A 17,464-nucleotide genomic window follows, 5' to 3' on the forward strand; every position below is an offset into this window, starting at 1 on the left:
ACAATTACATCTATGTAATTATAGCACAATGGGTAGTAGTTTTGGCTAAACATTGTACAGACATTCCTTGAATTAAAATGGTTCAATTTAAAATTGTTCAACATTATAATGATGCATCTAGCAGAAACCAAACTTTGATTTTTGATCTTTCTCTGGGCTAGTGATATGTGGTACTGTACTCTCAGGTGATGCTCAGCACTCCCAGTCAGCTGAGCAATCAGGAGGGTAAACAGGTTAAACACCAGTACACTCACAACCACTCTGTACCTAGACAGCCATCCTGTTTTTCTTTCAGTGTGGTATTCAATAAATTACATGAGATATTCAACACTTTATTATAAAACAGGTTTTTTGTTGGATGCTTTAGCCCAACTAACAGCTAACGTAAGGGTTCTGAGCACATTTAAGGGAGACTGGGCTAAGCTAAAATGTGCTCTAGGTGAGGTGAGTTATATGCACTTTCTACTTTAGGTATTTTCAGTTTATGATGGATTTATTGGGATGCAACCCTATCATAGGGATATCATAGGGCTTCCCAGGTGGCTCAGTGGTAAAGAATCTGCCTGCCAATGCAGGAGTCGCAGGAGACGTGGGTTTGACTGCTGGGTCAGGAAGATCCCCTGGAGAAGAAAATGGCAACCCACTCCAGAATCTTTGCCTGGGAAATCCCATGGACAGAGAATTCTGGCAGGCTCCAGTCCACAAGATCGCAGAAGAGTTGCACAAGACTTAGCAACTAATGGCAGTGATAAACCCTGTCATAAGTGGAGAAAGATCTGCACAAATATATTAACAGAAGGAAAAAAATAGCAAATTACATCAAATAACTTTGGAAAATAAATTTTGATTAATTTGAGGTGAAATGTTTGTTTCACTTAAAATATCTTAAACTCTGAGACCTTCTACAGTAGATTCTGAAATATCTTTTCTTAAGGATAAGCAGAAGCCTGATCCTTAAATCATTAAAAGTTTAAAAAGTCCTGCAAACTAATGTAAGGTGTTAGTAATAGGAGAAATGATGTAAATTATGTGAGAACTCTCTGTATTATCTTCTGAATTCTTTCATAAATCTAAAATTGTTGTAAAAAATAAAGTAAGCCTTTAAAAGGCTGTGTAAATAATAGGCACTGATAAGGATCAATTGTTAAGGGAAAAAAGCAGAATTGATACTGAAAGTATTTAACAACTAGAATTGCTTAGGAACCAATCAGAATGGCTACTGATGGTTTATCTTGCTGAGCTGGTGTGTAACACAGGAAAAAAGTAAAGTGCAAAGCAGAGCTTCCCACATGTACAAAACATAGGGACAGAAAAGATATATGTGTGTTTATTTATATACATTTTTATCAATATATACATAGCTTAGAAATATACATAAGAAACTGATAACAGTGGTTGACTGACTCTAGAGAGGAGTTGAATAAGCTCTCCATGCAATTTATTGTTTAAAGCAGGTCAATTTTGAGAATAAAAGGGAAGATTATTAATCATTATTCCAGAACAATAAGCATAAACTTGTGTTGTACTGTTAAGTTAGGTTTATGACCCTCCTAGACCTGGGGCAGGAGGGTTTAGAGAGTCAGGTTTTAGAGCAGGATTCCGTTCAGTTCAGTTCAGTTCAGTTGCTCAGTCGTGTCTGACTCTTTGCGACCCCACGAATTGCAGCACGCCAGGCCTCCCTGTTCATGACCATCTCCCGGAGTTCATTCAGACTCACGTCCATTGAGTCCGTGATGCCATCCAGCCATCTCATCCTCTGTCGTCCCCTTCTCCTCCTGCCCCCAATCCCTCCCAACATCAGACTCTTTTCCAATGAGTCAACTCTTCAGAGCAGGGTTACTTTTCCCTTTATCATAAAATACATTGTTCTTATCCTCTTTTTAATTTTCTCAAAGCAAAAAGAGCCCTAGAAAATGGAATGAATATTCAGTCTACAATGAAATCAATATGGGAGAATGTAAAAAAAAAAAAAAAAAAAATTTTAACCATTTTTGCCTTTCTATCATTATTATTAAGGAAGAAATTCAACTATTATTGTTAAGATGAAGGGTGAACCTAGGTGTTGAAAATTTTAACTAATAAACTTACTAAGAGTGATAACAACCAAAAATTCTAAACCTAAGAGTCCATATAATAGATTAATAGTTGTGGATTTCAAGCCATTCAGAAAGTGAACATATTAGTCACTCAGTCGTGTCCAGCTATTTGTGACCCCATGGACTATAGTCCACCAGGCTCCTCTGTCCATGGAATTCTCCAAGCAAGAGTACTGGAATGGGTTGGCCTTTCCTACTCCAGGGGATCTTCCCGACCCAGAGATTGAACCTGGGTCTCCTGAATTGCAGGCAGGTTCTTTACCACTGAGCCGCCGGGGAAGTATTAGTAAACACAGAGGCTGTTGCTAATCTGTGGCTCTTTCTTTCCTTGTCTTTCAACAACCAGTTAAAGTTTGGGGGACACAGGGCGAGGGGTGGGGAGGCAAGTCAAACTCAAACATCATAACTTGACAATGTTACCCAGCAGTATGCTGGTTTCAGTCACATTGATATAAAATTAGGACATAACATTAATGATTGTAGCTTCAGAATTTGGTCACTTGGAGAAAATGATGTTATGTGACTAGTGAGTTAGAAAAAAAAAATCACAATGGCAGATAATCATAGAACATATATTACGTTGCAATTCTTGGTCTAAGAAAATTTACATGCATTAATTCATTTAATCCTTTTATTTAAAAAAAAAATAAAACCCAATGAGGAATAGGTACTGTTACAATTCTCATTTTATAGATGAAGAAAATGGAGTTTTAGATAGGTTAAGTAACTCGGTAGGTCACACAATAAGTAAGTAGTCGGGTCGAAGTTTGAACCCAAGTCAGTACTTTCAGAGCCAGGGCTATTAACCCTGGTGTTACACTGCCTTCTGGGTCTGGGTTGGCACCTGAGACTTAAATTACAATTCCAAATCAACCACGTCCATATTTTTAAAGTAAAAGCAGAGCATGCAGTTTGACAATGGGTTAGTGTGTTTCATGGATTTCCCCCAACTCCTCCCCCACTCCAGCCAAAATCCAAGATGTAAAGTTACTGTGACTAAAAAGGATGTCACTCAAATCCTTTGGTTTCTGTTCTGTCACCAATGCAGTGAGAGAGGTGAACTATGTATTTCCAAGGCTCCACTTGCTTTGTAAAAATAGGAAACCCTCTCAAGTTCCAGATACTCTTTAAAATGTCCTACAGATATTGATTTGTTTTATCTTCCTAACAGCCCTATGACATGGCTTTACTAGTCCCATAATAGAGGAAAGCAAACTGAGGAAATTTTTGTATTGATAATTCTTTTTCCATTTTGTATTAAGATTTAGTCTTCCATAGCTATGATCTCGGGAGGCAAAGGCAGAACTTGTCTTCACCTGTTCCTTCTTCCAGCAACCAAATTCTCCCTGGTTCTCTGGTCTTCCTGCCTGTTACACCCAGGGATTGCTTGAGGATTTGAGAAAATCATGTGGATTAAAAAAATGCTCAAAGGAGGCAAGGTAGAAAGCAAGATATTCTCAGCAACTTGGATATAGGGTAATAAATTAAAGGAGTAAAATCAACCTGGAAAATGCCGCTTCCACTTGGTTTTCTCTTCCTATCTAGGTTCCTAACCCCCATCTTGCAAGTACACACACATTATAGGTTAGTACAGAGAGAAATTCTTAACAAAAGGACCATTTCTTTTAAAAATCACTGTTCACAGAATTCAGCTCAGTGTCAACCTGAACAATTCCCCAAATATATTAGAACTGCAGAGGTTCTATACAAAGGAAAATGAGACAGTTTCTGGACTTTGTAGCCCAAGACAGACCTGAATCTGCATCTCTGGCCTTACAGTTTATGGCTGTGAGCCCTTGGATATGCTACTTAATATTTCTAATAAGAGTAGTTTCCTTTCATTGAGCCCAGGCTGAGAGTCATGGAGCCACTTCACAAACTCCACCTTTAACACATGTGACAATTCTGGCAGATAATCGCTATTATCCCCATTGTATAGATTGTATCACTGAGGCCCTGTGAATCAATGAGAATTGCAACCAAGTTCCCATGCTTTTACCATCACATCCTCCTGCAGTTTCAACCTCAGTGCTCTTTCCTTTGAAATGGAATAAAACAATGCCATCCTTCAAAAGAATGACATGGGGCAACATAGATAGCATGCCTGGTTCAGAATCAAGCACATGTGTTTACACACTAAACAGTAGTGCTTACTATTATAAAAGAAAGTAACATGGGGGTATATCACAGTGCCTTCGGTGCTACATGACTTAAGAGGAGAAAGCAGTTCTTTCCAACCAGAGAGGATCTCTGGTTTCTTGGTATCTGAGTGGGGCCTTGAGAGAAGAAATTTGCTCGGGCATGTGGCAATGATAGGTGAGTGCGGGAAATAAGAAAACCTTTCTAGGTTAATTTTTTAAAGCACAGAAATGGAAACTGTCATGGTTACCTGTGATTTTTTTTTTTTTTTCAATTTCCTGAAAGAACTACAAAAGTTCAACTCCCAGCTTTTGGGAGAAAAAAGGAAACCCACCATGAATTTTTCCAGGTTACTTAGGATTATTGTCTCAGAGAAGGTGACAGCCCGCCCTTTTCCTAGGTAACACCCTGATTCTAGACAAGAGGGACAAAAACGGTAGCAGCAGACTGGAGAAACCAGCTTCTGGAAATGAGAGTTTCCAGCCCCTTCCTCTTCACCTTTCCAGTGTCCCAGACTCTACACCCCTTGAAAACAAGTGCAGTTGACCTGCTAGTCTGGTTCCAACTGAATCATTTACACTAAATACGTATCGATAAGCAGAACAAAACTCACTTTATTGCTTATATATAAAAATGAGTGGGTTTTTCTGCCACATCTCCCCATGAGCAAACAGATGGACTTAAATATACATACGAACAAGAACAGGCTCGAAAACCACAGAGATGTCAAATGTGGCTATGCAGTATAAAGCACGCAACCTAAATTTACAGAAGAGCTTGCTTTCATTTTTGAAACGCAGTTTCTCTTTAAGAGCCTCAGCTGTAAAATATGGAAGAAGTCTTTTGTTAGTCACTTTCACGTTTTTTTCAAGTTCAACAAAACAGATAAATACCAAGTTCAGAGTAAATCCCACAAGAGAGCTAGAGAAACAGTGAGAGGTAAGAAGGAAAGAGAAGTTGTGACTTAACAACAAAAAAAAAAAATACCAAGTCAGTCTAAGACAACCAAAAGAGAAGTCTGTGTATCACAGCCCTCCCCTTTGAAGAAAGTCTCACAACTTATTTTGCCATAGAGGAAGATAAATGTTACAATATCTCGTGAACCAATCAGCAACGCTGAAGGCCTCAAACCAGGAAACCTTTAAAGTGTAGTATTTTAAATTGTGCAAGTGAGACTTCAGGCTCTCAGCGAGTGTTTCTTCCCTGTGCTTGCAGGATGGAAAAGCAGATGTGAAGTCCCTCATGGCGAAGTTTAACACAGGGGGCAACCCCACGGAGGAGGTCTCCATCAACAGCCGCCCCTTCAAGGTCCCAGGACAAAACTCCCCTTCAGGAATCCAAGCCAAAAAGAACTTGTTCAACAACCAAGGAAATGCGAGCCCTCCTGCAGGACTGAGCAACTCGCCCAAGTTTGGATCCCCCAAGCCACCTCTGGGGGTGAAACCTTCTCCTGAGGAAAAGCCTGACAAGGAGCCCAAGCCCCCATTTCTAAAGCCAACGGGAGTGAGTCCCAGGTTTGGACTACAGGCTAACTCGGCCACCAGAGACTCCGAGCTGAAAGCAGGATTTCTGAAACCTGTAGGCCCCAAGCCCATCAACTTACCCAAAGAAGACGCCAAACCTGCATTTCCCTGGCCTCCTGGGACTAAACCTTTGCTTCCCAGTGTAAACCAAGACCATGACTTAAAACCAGGCCCCAAGCCGGGGTCAATGCCTCCAGCCCTGGAAAATGAACCAAAACAAGTCTTATCAAAGTTGGCTGGGGCAAAAGGCAAGTTTCTGTCAGCCTCACAAGATCTGGACCCCAAGCCCCTCTTCCCCAAACCTGTCTTTGGCCAGAAGCCACCTATGAATACAGAGGATCCCCAGGAAGATGAGAGCCCCATCAAGACTGCAGCCCCACAGAGAGGGCCCCTGGCCCCCCTGGCAGCCAAGGCCAAGTCTGGCCCTTTGAAACCAGCCAGGGAAGAGCCAGAGAATAAAGAGCATGGAGGTGAGACGTCAGTATCTCCTTTCCCTGGAGTTGTTCTGAAACCTGCTGCAAACAGAGGGGCCCCCGGAGGCCTCCCAAGAAATACTGAAGAGAAAAGAGAAGATAGGAAGATGGACGCTGCTAAGAACATCTTCCTGAGTAAAATTACTCAGGAAGAGTCAGCCTCTGGGGCTCCTCCTGGCAGGTTCTCGAAGACCCCTTCGAAGCTGACATCAACAGGGCCCTGGAGCCAAAGTCAAGACAAGGAAAAGGGGGACAAGAATTCAGCGACCCCCAGGCAGAAACCCCTGCCTTCCTTGCTTACCCTGGGACCCCCTCCACCAAAGCCCAGCAGACCACCCCACGTTGACCTGTCGAAATTCCGAAAAGCCACTTCTGGAAACAGTGAGTTCTCTTCTCCTTTGTTATTTCATATGTTTTGCTTCCCATCAGAGGGTGTTCTAGCTTCTGGGTAAAAATTTGTAGCAAGGAATGATTCCATCACCAGTACTCCTGTGTGTATGACGACTTTTCCTTGGTGGTTTCTTTTTTCTGGTGTGGGACATCTGAGAGAGTTGAAATCCTTAGTCGTATTCTGTGAGGAAGTGCCTTGAGGGAGCTGGTTTGGGGGCTTGGGGAGGAATACATCCATTTGATTACTAGGCAGTCTTGCTTAATGATGACCAGTTCCTTTGCTTCCTTTGTTGGGTTTCATTTCTGTTGAATTAAGAGTGAGGTGTGCTCCCTCTCGTACCACAAAGGCATTAGAAGGTGAGCCAACCTCCGAGTCAAGTGGCTGAGCTGGGGGGACATTTGACTGTCACGGCTGCAGGGTGCTACTGGCATCCAGCGAGCAGAGGCCAGAGACGCTGCTAAACACCCTACTGAACACAGGACAGCTCCTCCCAACAAAGAATTATCCAGGCCCGAATGTCAACAGTGCAGAGGTTGAGAAACCTTGTTACAAATGATTATAAATGTCCACAAATTTATCATGTGTCTCCTAAGTCCAGTATTCAAAGAAGAGATGTACAGGGCTTGTGAAATGGCACTTACTGTTTTATATTTTAGATGCTCTTTTTCAGTCAGCATAAAGTTTTCTGAACATTCCTGATTGATAAAGTAGTACTTTAGGATAATAAGCCAGACAGAGGGACACATTATTTTCCTTCTGGGTAAATAGTTTAATTTTCTATCAAAGATGTTACCACCCAACTATGGCATACAATAAAAGTTGATGCTGAATGACTTGGTAAAGATTGGTAACCCTCCGAGGGATGAAAGCAGCTCACTTATGCTTGAAATGATAAAGACTTTAGGCAAAGAATGTGCAATTGTTGTTTATCATGAGAAAAGGAAAAGGATGGTTACAAGTGACCACACCACTACTAGATATAACTTTTTACTTACAAGAATGTGATCTATTTAAAGCAATTCCGAGTATAAAGGTAGTTTGTTTTATTTGGGTCCTGTAGAAGCATTTTGCAATATGTCATTTTCCTGAGATCAGTATTCTCTATGTCAAACCACAGATTAGTAATCAAATGCCCCATTAATCACTCACATAGAAACAAGTTTGGAGTGACGCCCCCCCCCCAATCATCTGTTTTCTAGAACGAGTCCTTATGTGTCATCCATCATGTGTTGGTTCTAATTAAGACAGGGAATTAGAAAGGGTCCTTTAGAAAATTTTTTCTTTAAAAAACCCAAACATTTCTGAGTTATGGATCACTAGTTCTAATACTGATCCATAACTCAGCAATGTTTGGGTTTTTTTTTTAATCTTCTAAAGGACCATTTCTAATTCCCTGTCTTAATTTTTCTGTGTCTCAGGTGAAAATGAGCTATCATAACCACCATTCTATGGCTCTGATTTCATATCAAAGAAAACTGTCCTGATGCAAAATAGAAATCCTTGAGAGGTTTCGTCCACGTCCACCATCTTTATTTCCACTGCACTGTCTGGTTTGAATGGTAGTACTCAGACATCTGCTGTTGTGCTATTGAAATGCCAGTGAAGCCCTCTTTTGGCTCTATAATCCCAGCAAGGTCAGCCTGGAGCTTATTTTCAGTGAAATACAGCCCCCAGAAACTCAAGCAAAATTGCTCAGGAAGCCAAGTTGATTCTTGCCCTCTTTCTCCTTCTCTTTGCAACCCTGTCCCCATCCGGATGTGCCTCCCCACTGCTCAAGTGTCCCATGACACAGTTAAGATTCTAAATCTTCTCATCAATGTAAGCCAGCTCTACCCTCTGATTCCTTGATACATATTAAGTTTCAAACTGTTCCCTCTTCATCCACCTCTTCCAGAAATCAAAACTCAATCTTTTTTTTTTTTTTTTTTTGGTGGGAGGTGAGATTCTGAATTTTTTTAAAAAATATTTTATGTTGGAGTGTAGTCAATTAGCAATGTTGTGATAGTTTCAGGCGAATGGCAAAGGGACTCAGCCATACATATATGTGTCTCCATTCTCCCCTAAACTCCCCTCCCATCCAGGCTGCCCCATAACATTGAACAGAGTTCCCTATCTTAATACAGTAGGTCCTTATTGGTTATCTATTTTAAATATCGCAGTGTATACATGTCAGTCCCAAGCTCCCTAGCTGGTTTTTCCCCCGCCTTTCCCCCAAGGTAACCATAAATTCAAAACTCAATCTTATTTGAACTGACATCAAGTTGTTGTCAGTATAAAGCAATCCAATTCATAACTAATTCTGAGTAACACCCCTTTATGGCAATCACAATTTTAAAAAATCGTTTAATTTTTAACTGATTTTTTAAGTAGAAATTATATCTGGCTCAAAAACAACAACTATAAAATGATATACAGTGAAAAGCACTTTTAGTCAGTCTCCACCATTTGCTGGGTCTCCACAGAAACCACTCTTCTAATTGCTATTTGTCCAAAGTTTTTTATGCTTACCCAAGCAAATATAAATATAGATATTAATCCTCTTGCCTTTTACTGAAGAAATAAAATTCAGTATGCATTGCTTTGATCCTTTAATTGTATTTTTAAAATGAAAATACAATTCCTGCCTATCTTTACACATTTTAATAAGAGGTTACTATTGAGCTGCCTAATATTCCAGTAAATGGATGACTTGCCTAATTGATATAACAATTTGTATTGTTTTCAAACTTTTGCTCCTCAAAACAGTGCTGCAAAAATTAACTCTGTATATGTGTCATCACAAAAATGAACACTTGTTTCCTGAACAAAGAGAATTTCTTTATAGTCAGGTCTGCTGACTCCTAATCCCGCCACTGCTATTGTTCCATACTAAGTAGTTTAGCGTTCCGTTTAGGAAGGATAAAAAAATACCAGAGTTTGAAAGTATATCATAGTATTCAAATTAATTGAAGCTTCATCTAACTCTGTAGGTTTTCAAAACTCTAGAACTTTTTTCTTAGCCTTCTACCTGATTCCTTCCTTTCCAGGTTCACATTTAATTCCTTAAACCTCTTTCCCAAATCTGCCTTCCAACTTTTATCATCTTTGTCCAATATATCAGCCAGTAAGGGGACTTCCCTGATGGTCCAGGGGTTAAGACTATGCTTTCCAACGCAGGTGGACATGGATTCAATCCCTGTTTGGGAAGCTAAAATCCCATATGTCTCATGGCCAAAAAGCCAAATCATAAAACAGAAGCAATACTCTAACAAATTTAATAAAAACTTTAAAAATGGTCCACATCCAAAAAAAAAAACCTTTAAAAATAAAAAGAATGCTTATCATTGATTGAGTACTTCTTACATATTAGATACATGTTACCCCTGTTTATTCCTCCTAAGAAACCAATGGAAATGGGAATTCTACCTGGAAACTAAAGCTCAGAGAGGCTAGGGACTTGCCCAAATCAACAATGTGACTAGGTGGAGAAATTGGTCCTGGACATTGGGCACAGTCCTCCTATCTCTCTGATTTCAGAGACTGTGACCCCTTCATCACCCTCCCTACTACTTTCCCCTCTTGAAATAGAAGATATTATGAAATAATATATCAAGCATAAATGAAGCCGACAGACTCTTCTTCCTTCTCCTTTTCTCTGTCCTTTGGTTGAAAATAGTCATTTTTTTGTTTTGCTATAAATACCACCATAAATACTACAAATACCATAAATAAGATCTATGTAGAGCACAGAAATAATATATTCTTGTTAGTTGTTTAAATTTGTCTGCCCACCAAAGTCTAATTGGAATTTAGTATTCATACTCTCTATTAGTTCAGTTCAGTTCAGTCGTTCAGTCATGTCCAACTCTTTGCGACCCCATGAATTTGCTGCACGCCAGGCCTCCCTGTCCATCACCAACTCCCAGAGTTCACTCAAACTCAGGTCTATCGAGTCAGTGATGCCCTCCAGCCATCTCATCCTCTGTCGTCCCCTTTTCCTCCTGCCCCCAATCCCTCCCAGCATCAGAGTCTTTTCCAATGAGTGAACTCTTCGCATGAGGTGGCCAAAGTATTGGAGTTTCAGCTTTAGCATCATTCCTTCCAAAGAACACCCAGGGCTGATCTCCTTTAGAATGGACTGGTTGGATCTCCTTGCAGTCCAAGGGACTCTAAAGAGTCTTCTCCAACACCACAGTTCAAAAACATCAATTCTTCAGTGCTCAGCCTTCTTCACAGTCCAACTCTCACATCCATACATGACTACTGGAAAAACCATAGCCTTGACTAGATGGACCTTTGTTGGCAAAGTAATATCTCTGCTTTTGAATATGCTCTCTAGGTTGGTCATAACTTTCCTTCCAAGGAGTAAGCGTCTTTTAACTTCATGGCTGCAGTCACCATCTGCGGTGATTTTGGAGCCACCCAAGATAAAGTCTGACACTGTTTCCACTGTTTCCCCATCTATTTCCCATGAAGTGATGGGACCAGATGCCATGACCTTCGTTTTCTGAATGTTGAACTTTAAGCCAACTTTTTCACTCTCGTCTTTCACTTTCATCAGGAGGCCTTTTAGTTCCTCTTCACTTTCTGCCATAAGGGTGGTGTCATCTGCATATCTGAGGTTATTGATATTTCTCCCGGCAGTCTTGATTCCAGCTTGTGCTTCTTCCAGCCCATGTTTCTCATGATGTACTCTGCATATAAGTTAAATAAGCAGGGTGACAATATACAGCCTTGATGTACTCCTTTTCCTATTTGGAACCAGTCTGTTGTTCCATGTCCGGTTCTAACTGTTGCTTCCTGACCTGCATACAGATTTCTCAAGAGGCAGATCAGGTGGTCTGGTATTCCCATCTCTTTCAGGATTTTCTCGTTTCTTGTGATCCACATAGTCAAAGGCTTTGGCATAGTCAATAAAGCAGAAGTAGATGTTATTCTGGAACTCTCTTGCTCTTTCCATGATCCAGTAGATGTTGGCAATTTGATCTCTGGTTCCTCTGCCTTTTCTAAAACCAGCTTGAACTTCTGGAAGTTCACGGTTCACGTATTGCTGAAGCCTGGCTTGGAGAATTTTGAGCATTACTTTACTAGCATGTGAGATGAGAGTAGTTGTGCTATAGTTTAAGCATTCTTTGGCATTGCCTTTCTTTGGGATTGGAATGAAAACTGATCTTTTCCAGTCCTAGGACCACTGCTGAGTTTTCCAAATTTGGTAGCATATTGAGTGCAGCACTTTCACAGCATCATCTTTCAGGATTTGAAATAGCTCAACTGGAATTCCATCACCTCCACTAGCTTTGTTTGTAGTGATGCTTTCTAAGGCCCACTTGACTTCACATTCCAGGATGTCTGGCTCTAGGTGAGTGATCACACCACTGTGATTAACTGGGTCATGAAGATCTTTTTTGTGCAGTTCTTCTGTGTATTCTTGCCACCTCTTCTTAATATCTTCTGCTTCTGTTAGGTCCATACCATTTCTGTCCTTTATCAAGCCCATCTTTGCATGAAATGTCCCCTTGGTATCTCTAATTTTCTTGAAGAGATCTCTAGTCTTTCCTATTCTCTTGTTTTCCTCTATTTATTTGCATTGATGGCTGAGGAAGGCTTTCTTATCTTTTCTTGCTATTCTTTGGAACTCTGCATTCAGATGCTTATATCTTTCCTTTTCTCCTTTGCTTTTCACTTCTCTTCTTTTCACAGCTATTTGTAAGGCCTCCCCAGACAGCCATTTTGCTTTTTTGCATTTCTTTTCCATGGGGATGGTCTTGATCCCTGTCTCCTGTACAATGTCACAACCTCCGTCCATAGTTCATCAAGCACTCTATCAGATCTAGGCCCTTAAATCTATTTCTCACTTCCACTGTATAATCATAAGGGATTTGATTTAGGTCATACCTGAATGGTCTAGCGGTTTTCCCTACTTTCTTCAATTTCAGTCTGAATTTGGCAATAAGGAGTTCATGATCTGAGCCACAGTCAGCTCCCAGTCTTGTTTTAGCTGACTGTATGGAGCTTCTCCATCTTTGGCTGCAAAGAGTATAATCAATCTGATTTCGGTGTTGACCATCTGGTAATGTCCATGTGTAGAGTCTTCTCTTGTGTTGCTGGAAGAGGGTGTTTACAATATGACCAGTGCATTCTCTTGGCAAAACTCTATTTGCCTTTGCCCTGCTTCATTCCATATTCCAAGGCCAAATTTGCCTGTTACCCCAGGTGTTTCTTGACTTCCTACTTTTGCATTCCAGTCCCCTATAATGAAGACGACATCTTTTTTGGGTGTTAGTTCTAAAAGGTCTCGTAGGTCTTCACAGAACCACTCAACTTCAACTTCTTCAGCGTTACTGGTTGGGGCATAGACTTGGATTACTGTGATACTGAATACTCTCTATAGCTTAACAATTACTTTTAACAAACTATATAACCCATTCCAATAGAATTATTCTCAACTGAATGAAGCTTTGATACAAAATAAATTTTATATCTATACGAAATGACCCATATTGTAGATCTATTCCGTTACTTACTTGTAACCATAGCTTGAATATAACCTGTTACTTTTCTGAGCATGGGATGACTAGCTTTTCTTTCCTCCAGAATCACTGAAGGTACAAAAGCCTAAACTTAAAAAAAAAAAAAGTCCAAATATCAAAGTGTTCTCTGAACTAACCTTTTCTGTGGTTCCTTTTGGTTCCTGAGCTAGCAGTGAAAGGCCTTCCTCCCAGACACCAATGTGTGTGCCTCACAGCAAAGTGTGAGTTGTTAAGGACCCCTAGCTTGACTGCAGGTGTACATATAGGGGTTAATTAAACCTACCGGGAAACATTCAATACAACCATATTTCTGGTCTTGTTTTTAAAGCTAGAGAGAAACTAAAACTCATCTTTCCATATGTTAGTTTTAAGAATGATCAGCTCAGGGACTTTCCTAGTGGTCCAGTGGCTAAGACTCCATTCTCCCAATGATAGGGGGCCAAATTCAATCCCTGGTTGGGGACCTAGATCCCACATGCCACAACTGAGAGTTTAAATGCTACAACTAAAAGATTCTGCAACAATCAAAGATCCCTCATGCCGCAACTAAGATCCAGTGCAGTCAAATAAATAAATATTTTTTTAAAAAAAGAGGGAGAGAGAATGATTACCTCGTCATCTTGACAACTGAAGGGGTAAGGCCAGGGTTCCAGTGGGCAGTAACAAAGGGCTAATGATGTGGCTGACCCACTCCCTCTTCATTTGTATCACTTTAACTAATCCATTCTGCACTAACTTGGAACCAAAAGGTGCTTGGGTTATTTTCATCAACAAGCCACTTGTTTCTAGGAGGGGCAAGATTTTCCATCACAGACTCCGAAACTCTCATGTCTCTATGCTTTCTCTCTCCTTTTACGTGTATTCTCTTAAAATCACCTTATTAGATTGTATATTTGAAAATGTTCGATATCAGTGTGTGTTGATCCTAACCACTGCATGAAAAAGGGATTCAATGCTCAAGCACATTTAAGAAATGTGAGGCTGAGTGGATCCTTTACAGCAGGATTTCCTCAAGCATTACTACACTGCTTCGTGCTTGGAATCTAAGAACAAGGTACCTAAAAACATCCCAGGAAAATTCCTCTGAAACATCTCGCTATTTCAGAACACTGAAAAAGCTGAATCAAATACTATGATCTTCTCATTCTTGGTCTTTTCTCTCCAAGGTCTAAACTTCTTTTGTTCTTCTAAAATAAACCAGCTCCTCAGTCTAATCCCTGTTCTCTTGAATTACCTATCCCCTGCTATATTATAACAGCATGCTTTGGGTGTTTTTATCCAATATTTTTATCACTATTATAAACAATCTTCATGGTCTTTGTTTTTATATCCTGGCATATAATTTTGCAGTAGAGAAATATGAAACCACCCTGAACTCCCCTCTTTGAAAATGACTTGCTTTTCTGTCTGGATTGCCAAAGGAATTTCTGTCTTCACTAAGGTTTAAAATTTAGCCAAGATGTATCTGTGTCAGTCATTCTATCACCAGTATTTTCTGAGATGATATTCCTCTTAGTTCTCAGAGATTTTCTGGTCCATGTACTTGGAGGCGTCACCACTTCTTTTGATCTGACTGATGGATGACAAACGCATCTACTCACTTTAATCCAGTGTGATAAATGTTTCTTCCCCTCAGAGCTGTGATTTGAGTTCTGAGTATTGCTTTTAATCAGCTCACCTGCAAAACGAAGGTGAGCTGTGCTGGTCTTGAGGGCAGTCTTTGCGGGGGACGTGAATACTGTTCCATTTTCTGACATCTTGTTTAGAGCGTGTGCACAGGCAAGGCCAACCATAGCAGCCCATTTGCCGCTCTGGTGTGGTATTTAGGGCTTCATACTATAGACTTTGCCTTGACCTTCCCCAGGCTATTCATTCCACTTCTCCAACCTGGTGTGTATTAGGGAGCATCCATAGGTTTCCCTAGAATACCTGTCTCCCCTACCACCACCACCATCCCATCTTGCCTCTGAGCCCACATAACAAGTGGGAAGCCTCACTTGCCTCCTGTAGCACCAGACTCTTCTGTTTCTTCCCTTAGTCACTAATTTTAAAAGTTTCTTCAATGAAGTTATTTTCCTTTTCTTGTGCAGTGGCTGCAACTGAGTTTGGGAGAATATTTATCTTGCCTTATTTCGTTTTTCCTATTTTATTTGGTAATTAGAAGAGAGACATCCTGTAAGTCCCTCCCTCATTGTTCAATACCAACTAAGTATTTCAGCTATAATCCAGGAGTCAGCAGTATTTCCAAAGGGACCTTGTGAAGTTCACCCCTCGGCAGGACAGGCAGCAAGATGGCAGAAAGGAAACTCATGTGACGTTGAGTGCCTATGGAGAGCTTTGTTGTGGACCCTCTGAACTGGGCTTACCGGGCATGGACACTTGTATGAGCAATCCCTTCTACCCCCCACCCCAAGTCTCCTATTCTGAGGAGTCTTCAGGACACAATCAAGAAGGGGTGAGGGGGCTACCGGATGGAGGCTTCCCTCAGACAGTTGATAATGTTTGACCTCTACCGACTACAATATCCTGAGAGCAATCATATTTTAAGCCTTAGCATCCAATCAGTTTATATTTAGACTAAGAGAGGAATTGAATACCGGCTAGGAAGATGAACCAGGAAAAGGAAAAGACCACCGGGCTGACTCCTGGGGAAGGCAGAGTCCCCCTCTCCAGGATCACTGTCACCACTAAAAGTCCCCTCGGAATATTGAAGTTCCTGTTTCCTTCCTGAGGCATCAAAATTCATTCTTAATGGCTCAGACACCAGCTAGTCTTTTAATATTAATTTTGACACAATTATCCATTCTTATCATTTAACTCACAGTAAAAAGTTTCCTTTCAGTGATAGTCACCATGCCTGTAAGACAGACTGTTGCTTTTCCTCATTATGAGAAGAGAAATTTCAGTAAAACCCAGTTTGGAGCAACACACCATGACTTACCCTGATATAATAATTCTTCCTGTGACCAAGGGACAGAAATTGGCATATTTTAAAGCCACTTACAAAGCAAAATATGGAAATATTGCCCAATCAACTGGCATTATATTAGCATTCACGTAATATATGTGCTAGATCAGAAAAGCTATGGCCACTTATAACATAAATGAATATATTGTTTTATAATGACTGACTGGCTCACTTACTCTTAAAGTATGAAATGCATACAAAATGATTTAATATATAACAAATTTGGTCAACAGTGTTTAATTCTTTAAATAAGCATGCAAAGCTGTTCAGAGAATAAATCCTAAGAGTTCTCATCAGAAGGAAAAACTATTTTTCTGTTTCTTTAATTTTTATTTATTCCATAATGGATGTTCATTCAATCTACTTTGGTAATCTTGTCATGCTGTGTATGTCAAATTATTTTGTTGGACTCCTTAAACCTACACAGTACTGTATGTCAATGATATTTCAATAAAACTGGCAAAAGTTAAACATGCAACCCATAGAGATAAAAGCAATAAAATGAAATAGCAATTTACTTGAGGACAGAAGGGGGTAAAAAATAAAGTCACAGCTAAGAGTCAAATACAAATATATATGAGTCTCATAATCAAAAACCTACAAACTTTTCCTTAATTTCAATTGTGCTTGCACTTTAAAAAGTTTTTTAAAACCTTAGATAGGAAGATTGGGACAAACATACATTCAGTCTGGTTACTGGACAAGAGATCTCTTGCTTCATATAATCTGCTAAAATAATTTCCAATCCAAGCCAAGTTCAGTTCAGTTCAGTCACTCAGTCATGTCCGACTCTTTGCGACCCCATGAATCGCAGCACGCCAGGCCTCCCTGTTCATCACCATCTCCCGGAGTTCACTCAGACTCACGTCCATCGAGTCCGTGATGCCATCCAGCCATCTCAACCTCTGTTGTCCCCTTTTCCTCCTGCCCCCAATCCCTCCCAGCATCAGAGTCTTTTCCAATGGGTCATCTCTTCTCATGAGGTGGCCAAAGTACTGGAGTTTCAGCTTTAGCATCATTCCTTCCAAAGAAATCCCAGGGTTGATCTTCAGAATGGACTGGTTGGATCTCCTTGCAGTCCAAGGGACTCTCAAGAGTCTTCTCCAACACCACAGTTCAAAAGCATCAATTCTTCGGCACTCAGCCAAAGAAAACCTTTTTTATTTTTTTCAAAGAATTGGAATTGCATAATATTCATTTGCCATTGAAGGCTCCTTTTTTAACTCCCAATAATAGCTACTTTTGAATATGATGAGTTCGAATGCAAAAAAATACCTCTTTGTGCATGTATGTTTTATTCTCAAAAGAAAATGAATTAACTTTGATAACACAAGAATAGCTCCAGAAGAGCAAAATATGCCTCAG

The 17,464-nt window shown here is 40.3% G+C and overlaps 1 protein-coding gene across 6 annotated transcripts in view; it reads left to right on the top strand.

The window, feature by feature from the left end:
• The window catches only part of FYB1 (FYN binding protein 1), a 175,172-nt gene that overhangs the window by 69,454 nt on the left and 88,254 nt on the right, over nt 1-17,464 (top strand). For 5 of the 6 annotated variants that reach the window (XM_060400475.1, XM_060400476.1, XM_042233840.2 and 2 more), the window contains one exon: nt 5,451-6,612. In XM_060400475.1, coding sequence (XP_060256458.1) covers nt 5,478-6,612 — 1,135 coding nt within the window. In that variant the 5' untranslated portion in view covers nt 5,451-5,477. Of the gene's footprint in view, nt 1-5,450; nt 6,613-17,464 lie in introns of those variants that run through there. The other variant, XM_042233838.2, reaches the window with a different exon arrangement.

The sequence above is a fragment of the Ovis aries genome, chromosome 16, assembly GCF_016772045.2.
Source record: "Ovis aries strain OAR_USU_Benz2616 breed Rambouillet chromosome 16, ARS-UI_Ramb_v3.0, whole genome shotgun sequence".
Lineage (NCBI taxonomy): Eukaryota > Metazoa > Chordata > Mammalia > Artiodactyla > Bovidae > Ovis > Ovis aries.